Consider the following 7,672-nt stretch of genomic DNA (forward strand, 5'->3'; position numbering starts at 1 on the left):
GAGATCGCACCACTGCACTCCAGCCTGGGCGACAGAGCAAGACTCTGTCTCAAAAAAAAAAAAGAAAAAAAGAAAAAAAGAAAAGCAGAAAGGAAAATTTTGATAAGACAAGATTGAAATTTTAAAATATATATTAATCAAAGACACCATTAAAATAGATTAAAAGACATATCATAGATTGGGAAAGTTATTTGCAAGCAAATCTGTAATATATGAAGAACTCTTATACATCAATGAAAAGATAGACAACCTAAAAATACTGTAAAAATTAGATAAAAATATATGAAAAGGCAATTGACAGTAGAGGAAAAACAGTTGGTCAATAAGTGTATGAAAAGTTAGCCTTCACTAGGAATCAGAGAAATACAAATTACAACCACAATATCATTATACATTTATTAGAAATGAACAAAAATTAACAAATGACAATGCTAAGTGTTAGAATGGATGTGGAGAGGTGAGAACTTTTATACACTGCTGTTAGATAGATAGGTAAAATGGTACAACTACTTTGGAGAACAATTTAGTAATAGCAAGTGTAGTTGAAAAAGCATATATTGTAAAATCTAGTAATTTCACTCCTAGATGTATACCCTGAAGAATGTGTCCTACATATGCTCAAGGAATCATATACATTATTTATAAGAGGAACAATTTGGAAATAATTTAAATGAATGAACATAGGAACATAGATAAATTGTGGCATAACTATACTGTAGAACACTATAGAGCTATAAAAATAGAATTGAATGCATCAACGTAGTTGAATATCATAAACATAAATTTTATCCAGAAAACATTCTGGCTAAGAGTACATACAGTAAGGTCGAGTGTGGTGGCTCTTGCCTGTAATCCCAGCACTTTGGGAGGCCAAAGTGGGAGGATTGCTTGAGTCAGGAGGAGTTTAAGAACAGCTTGGCCAACATAGTGAGATTCCCATCTCTTAAAAAAAAGGAAGGGAAAAAAACGAGTACACACGGTATAATGCATTTTATACAAAATTGTAAAGCATGACAATATTATAGATTATTTGAAGAAGCATACATATTTAGTTCATGTATAAAGAGATTTATGGAGGCTGGGTGCAGTAGATCACGCCTGTAATCCCAGCACTTTGGGAGACACAGGTGGGCTGACCATCTGAGGTCAGGAGTTTCAGACCAGCCTGGCCAGTATGGTAAAATCTTGTCTCCACTAAAATACAAAAAAATTAGCCAGGCATGGTAGCTCATGCCTGTAATCCTAGCTACTAGGGAGGCTGAGGCAGGAGAATCTCTTGAACTAGTGAGGGGGAGGTTTCAGTGAGCCTAGACTGCACCACTGCACTCGAGCCTGGGGCGACAGAGCCAGACTTTGTCTCAAAAACAAGCAAACAGGCCGGGCGCAGTGGCTCACGCTTGTAATCCCAGCAGTTTGGGAGGCCAAGGCGGGCGGATCACGAGGTCAGGAGACAGCGATCATCCTGGCTAACATGGTGAAACCCCGTCTCTACTAAAAATGCAAAGGAAAAAAAAATTAGCTGGGTGTGGTGGCGGGTGCCTGTAGTCCCTGCTACACAGGAGGCTGAGGCAGGAGAATGGCATGAACCCGGAAGGCAGAGCTTGCAGTGAGCCGAGATCCCGCCACTGCACTCCAGCCTGGGCTACACTGCGAGACTCCGTGTCAAAAAAAAAAAAAAAAGTTTTCCGGTTCCCCCCACCCACGCCCGCCTTCGCCCCTCCCCCCACCTTTATTCAGTTTCCGGTAGAGGCGGGTAGGGTAAGGGAGCTCAGTAAGTCACTTCCGGGCGACTGTTGTTTTATTTCCAGTCTGTGGAACCGGGCTGCGATTTGCTGCTGAGGGCAGTAGCTACCGTCACTGCTGCCGCCATCATGTCGGACACGGACAGCGAGGAGGATTCGGCTGGAAGCAGCCCATTTTCTTTAGCGGGTATCCTTTTCGGCAACATCAATGGAGCGGGGCAGCTGGAGGGGGAGAGCGTCTTGGATGATGAGTGTAGGAGGCACTTAGCAGGCTTGGGGGCTTTGGGGCTGGGCAGCCTGATCACTGAACTTACGGCAAATGAAGAATTGACCGGGACTGCCGGTACTTTGGTAAATGATGAAGGGTGGATTAGGAGTACAGAAGAAGCTGTGGACTATTCAGACATCAACGAGGTGGCAGAAGATGAAAGCCGAAAATACCAGCAGACGATGGGGAGCTTGCAGCCCCTTCGCCACTCAGATTATGATGACGATGACTATGATGCTAATTGCGAAGACAGTGATTGCAAGTTGATGCCTCCTCCACCTCCACCCCCCGGACCAATGAAGAAGGATAAGTACCAAGATGCTATTACCTGTGTGTCTGAAAATGGAGAAGGCATCATCTTGCCCTCCATCATTGCCCCTTCCTTTTTGGCCTCAGAGAAAGTGGACTTCAGTAGTTACTCTGACTTAGAATCTGAGATGGGACCTCAGGAATCAACACAGGCAGAATCTGAGGATGGAAATCTGACCCTTCCGTTGACTGAGATTATGCAGCATGATGCCACCAAGCTGTTGCCAAGCGTCACAGAACTTTTTCCAGAATTTCGACCTGGAAAGGTGTTACGCTTCCTACGTCTTTTTGGACCAGGGAAGAATGTCCCATCTGTTTGGCGGAGTGCTCGGAGAAAGAGGAAGAAGCATCGTGAGCTGATACAGGAAGAGCAGATCCAGGAGGTGGAATGCTCAGTAGAATCAGAAGTCAGCCAGAAGTCTTTGTGGAACTATGACTATGCTCCACGACCACCTCCAGAGCAATGTCTCTCTGATGATGAAATAACGATGATGGTTCCTGTGGAGTCCAAATTTTCCCAGTCAACTGGAGATGTAGATAAAGTGACAGATACCAAACCAAGAGTGGCTGAGTGGCGTTATGGGCCTGCCCAACTGTGGTATGATATGCTGGGTGTCTCTGAAGATGGCAGTGGGTTTGACTATGGCTTCAAACTGAGAAAAACACAGCATGAACCTGTGATAAAATCTAGAATGATAGAGGAATTTGGGAAACTTGAGGAAAGCAATGGCACTGATCTTCTGGCTGATGAAAACTTCCTGATGGTGACACAGCTGCATTGGGAGGATTATATCATCTGGGATGGGGAGGATGTCAAACACAAAGGGACAAAACCTCAGCGTGCAAGCCTGGCAGGCTGGCTGCCTTCTAGCATGACTAGGAATGTGATGGCTTACAATGTTCAGCAAGGTTCTGCAGCCACTCTGGATGATGACAAACCTTGGTACTCTATTTTTCCCATTGACAATGAGGATCTGGTGTATGGACGCTGGGAGGACAATATCATTTGGGATGCTCAGGCCATGCCCCGGCTGTTGGAGCCTCCTGTTTTGACACTTGATCCCAATGATGAAAACCTCATTTTGGAAATTCCTGATGAGAAGGAAGAGGCCACCTCTAACTCCCCCTCCAAGGAGAGTAAGAAGGAATCATCTCTGAAGAAGAGTCGAATTCTCTTGGGGAAAACAGGAGTCATCAAGGAGGAACCACAGCAGAACATGTCTCAGCCAGAAGTGAAAGATCCATGGAATCTTTCCAGTGATGAGTATTATTACCCCAAGCAACAGAGTCTTCATGGCACCTTTGGAGGGAATATTATCCAGCATTCAATTCCTGCTGTGGAATTATGGCAACCCTTCTTTCCCACCCACATGGGGCCCATCAAAATCCGGCAGTTCCATCGCCCGCCTCTGAAAAAGTATTCATTCGGTGCACTCTCTCAGCCAGGTCCCCATTCAGTCCAACCTTTGCTAAAGCACATCAAAAAAAAGGCCAAGATGAGAGAACAAGAGAGGCAAGCTTCAGGTGGTGGAGAGTTGTTTTTTATGCGCACACCTCAGGATCTCACAGGCAAAGATGGAGATCTTATTCTTGCAGAATATAGTGAGGAAAATGGACCCTTAATGATGCAGGTTGGCATGGCAACCAAGATAAAGAACTATTATAAACGGAAACCTGGAAAAGATCCTGGAGCACCAGATTGTAAATATGGGGAAACTGTTTACTGCCATACATCTCCTTTCCTGGGCTCTCTCCATCCTGGCCAATTACTGCAGGCATTTGAGAACAACCTTTTTCGTGCTCCAATTTATCTTCATAAGATGCCAGAAACTGATTTCTTGATCATTCGGACAAGACAGGGTTACTATATTCGGGAATTAGTGGATATTTTTGTGGTTGGCCAGCAGTGTCCCTTGTTTGAAGTTCCTGGGCCTAACTCCAAAAGGGCCAATACGCATATTCGAGACTTTCTACAGGTTTTTATTTACCGCCTTTTCTGGAAGAGTAAAGATCGGCCACGGAGGATACGAATGGAAGATATAAAAAAAGCCTTTCCTTCTCATTCAGAAAGCAGCATCCGGAAGAGGCTAAAGCTCTGCGCTGACTTCAAACGCACAGGGACGGATTCAAAGTGGTGGGTGCTTAAGTCTGATTTTCGTTTACCAACGGAAGAAGAGATCAGAGATATGGTGTCACCAGAGCAGTGCTGTGCTTATTATAGTATGGTAGCTGCAGAGCAACGACTGAAGGATGCTGGCTATGGTGAGAAATCCTTTTCTGCTCCAGAAGAAGAAAATGAGGAAGATTTCCAGATGAAGATTGATGATGAAGTTCACACTGCTCCTTGGAACACTACAAGGGCCTTCATTGCTGCCATGAAGGGCAAGTGTCTCCTAGAGGTGACTGGGGTGGCAGATCCCACAGGGTGTGGTGAAGGATTCTCCTATGTGAAGATTCCAAATAAACCAACACAGCAGAAGGATGATAAAGAGCCGCAGGCAGTGAAGAAGACAGTGACAGGAACAGATGCAGACCTTCGTCGCCTTTCCCTGAAAAATGCCAAACAACTTCTACGTAAATTTGGTGTGCCAGAGGAAGAGATTAAAAAGTTGTCCCGCTGGGAAGTGATTGATGCGGTGCGCACAATGTCAACAGAACAGGCTCGTTCTGGAGAGGGGCCCATGAGTAAATTTGCCCGTGGATTAAGGTTTTCTGTGGCTGAGCATCAAGAGCGTTACAAAGAGGAATGTCAGCGCATCTTTGACCTACAGAACAAGGTTCTGTCATCAACTGAAGTCTTATCAAGTGACACAGACAGCAGCTCAGCTGAAGATAGTGACTTTGAAGAAATGGCAAAGAACATTGAGAACATGTTGCAGAACAAGAAAACCAGCTCTCAGCTGTCACGTGAATGGGAGGAGCAGGAGCGGAAGGAACTACAGCGAATGCTACTGGCAGCAGGCTCAGCAGCATCAGGAAACAATCACAGAGATGATGACACAGCTTCCGTGACAAGCCTTAACTCTTCTGCCACTGGACACTGTCTCAAGATTTATCGCACATTTCGAGATGAAGAGGGGAAAGAGTATGTTCGCTGTGAGACAGTCCGAAAACCAGCTGTCATTGATGCCTATGTGCGCATACGTACTACAAAAGATGAGGAATTCATTCAAAAATTTGCCCTTTTTGATGAACAACATCGGGAAGAGATGCGAAAAGAGCGGCGGAGGATTCAAGAGCAACTGAGGCGGCTTAAGCGGAACCAGGAAAAGGAGAAGCTTAGGGGTCCTCCTGAGAAGAAGCCCAAGAAAATGAAGGAGCGTCCTGACCTAAAACTGAAATGTGGGGCATGTGGTGCCATTGGACACATGAGGACTAACAAATTCTGCCCCCTCTATTATCAAACAAACGTGCCACCTTCCAACCCTGTTGCCATGACAGAAGAGCAGGAGGAGGAGTTGGAAAAGACAGTCATTCATAATGATAATGAAGAACTTATCAAGGTTGAAGGGACCAAAATTGTCTTGGGGAAACAGCTAATTGAGAATGCAGATGAGGTTCGCAGAAAATCTCTGGTTCTCAAGTTTCCTAAACAGCAGCTTCCTCCAAAGAAGAAACGGCGAGTTGAAACCACTGTTCATTGTGACTATTTGAATAGACCTCATAAGTCCATCCACCGACGCCGCACAGACCCTATGGTGACGCTGTCATCCATCTTGGAGTCTATCATCAATGACATGAGAGATCTTCCAAATACATACCCTTTCCACACTCCAGTCAATGCAAAGGTTGTAAAGGACTACTACAAAATCATCACTCAGCCAATGGACCTACAAACACTCCGTGAAAATGTACGTAAATGCCTCTACCCATCTCGGGAAGAGTTCAGAGAGCATCTGGAGCTAATTGTGAAAAACAGTGCAACCTACAATGGTCCAACACACTCATTGACTCAGATCTCTCAATCCATGCTGGATCTCTGTGATGAAAAACTCAAAGAGAAAGGAGACAAATTAGCTCGCTTAGAGAAAGCTATCAACCCCTTGCTGGATGATGATGACCAAGTGGCATTTTCTTTCATTCTGGACAACATTGTCACCCAGAAAATGATGGCAGTTCCAGATTCTTGGCCATTTCATCACCCAGTTAATAAGAAGTTTGTTCCAGATTATTACAAAGTGATTGTCAATCCGGTGGATTTAGAGACCATACATAAGAACATCTCCAAGCACAAGTATCAGAGTCGGGAGAGTTTTCTAGATGATGTAAACCTTATTCTGGCCAACAGTGTTAGGTATAATGGACCTGAGAGTCAGTATACGAAGACTGCCCAGGAGATTGTGAACGTCTGTTACCAGACGTTGACTGAGTATGATGAGCAGTTGACTCAACTTGAGAAGGACATTTGTACAGCTAAAGAAGCAGCTTTGGAGGAAGCAGAATTAGAAAGCCTGGACCCAATGACCCCAGGGCCCTACACACCTCTGCCTCCTGATTTGTATGATACCAACACATGCCTCAGTATGTCTCAAGATACCTCTGTATTTCAAGATGAGAGCAATATGTCTGTCTTGGATATTCCCACTGCCACTCCAGAAAAGCAGATGTGCCAGGGCCGAGGTAGGCTGAGCGAGGAAGACTCTGATGTAGATATTGAAGGGTATGATGATGACGAGGAGGATGGGAAACCTAAGCCTCCAGCCCCAGAAGGTGAAGATGGAGATGGTGATCTTGCAGATGAAGAGGAAGGAACTGTACAACAGCCTCAAGCCAGTGTCCTGTATGAGGATTTGCTTATATCTGAAGAAGAAGATGATGAGGAATATGCTGGGAGTGATGAGGAAGGAGACAATTCTTTCTCTGCCGTCCAGCTGAGTGAAAGTGGAAGTGACTCTGATGTGGATCTGGTGGAGTAAAACCCAAACAACCCCACATGCTTCAGCATGCTTCAGGAGAACACAAGGATGGGCATGGAAAATGAAGAAAGCATGATGTCCTGTGAGGGAGACAGTGGGGAGGCTTCCCATGGTTTGGAGGATAGCAACATCAGTTATGGGAGCTATGAGGAGCCTGATCCCAAGTCGAATACCCAAGACACAAGCTTCAGCAGCATTAGAAATTTCCAGATGGGCATGGTAGCTCACACCTGTAATCTCAGCACTCTGGGAGGCCGAGGTGGGAGGATCACCTGAGGTCAGAAGTTCGAGACCAGCTTGGCCAACATAGCAAAACTTCATCTCTACCAAAAATATGAAATTTAGCCAGGCGTGGTGGTGCATGCCTGTAATCCCAGCTACTCGGGAGGCTGAGGCAGGAGAATCACTTGAACCCAGGAGGCAGAGGTTGCAGTGAG

The 7,672-nt window shown here is 45.3% G+C and overlaps 1 protein-coding gene across 1 annotated transcript; it reads left to right on the top strand.

Moving 5' to 3' along the window:
* The first annotated feature begins 1,782 nt into the window (after nt 1–1,782).
* On the top strand, nt 1,783–7,325 carry TAF1L (TAF1 RNA polymerase II, TATA box binding protein (TBP)-associated factor, 210kDa-like). Its single transcript, XM_011948647.1, has one exon. It carries the CDS (start codon nt 1,872–1,874, stop codon nt 7,233–7,235), a length of 5,364 nt encoding a protein of 1,787 aa, XP_011804037.1. The 5' UTR covers nt 1,783–1,871; the 3' UTR covers nt 7,236–7,325.
* Nucleotides 7,326–7,672: the final 347 nt, after the last annotated feature.

The sequence above is a fragment of the Colobus angolensis genome, unplaced genomic scaffold (genome assembly GCF_000951035.1).
Source record: "Colobus angolensis palliatus isolate OR3802 unplaced genomic scaffold, Cang.pa_1.0 Scaffold281, whole genome shotgun sequence".
Lineage (NCBI taxonomy): Eukaryota > Metazoa > Chordata > Mammalia > Primates > Cercopithecidae > Colobus > Colobus angolensis.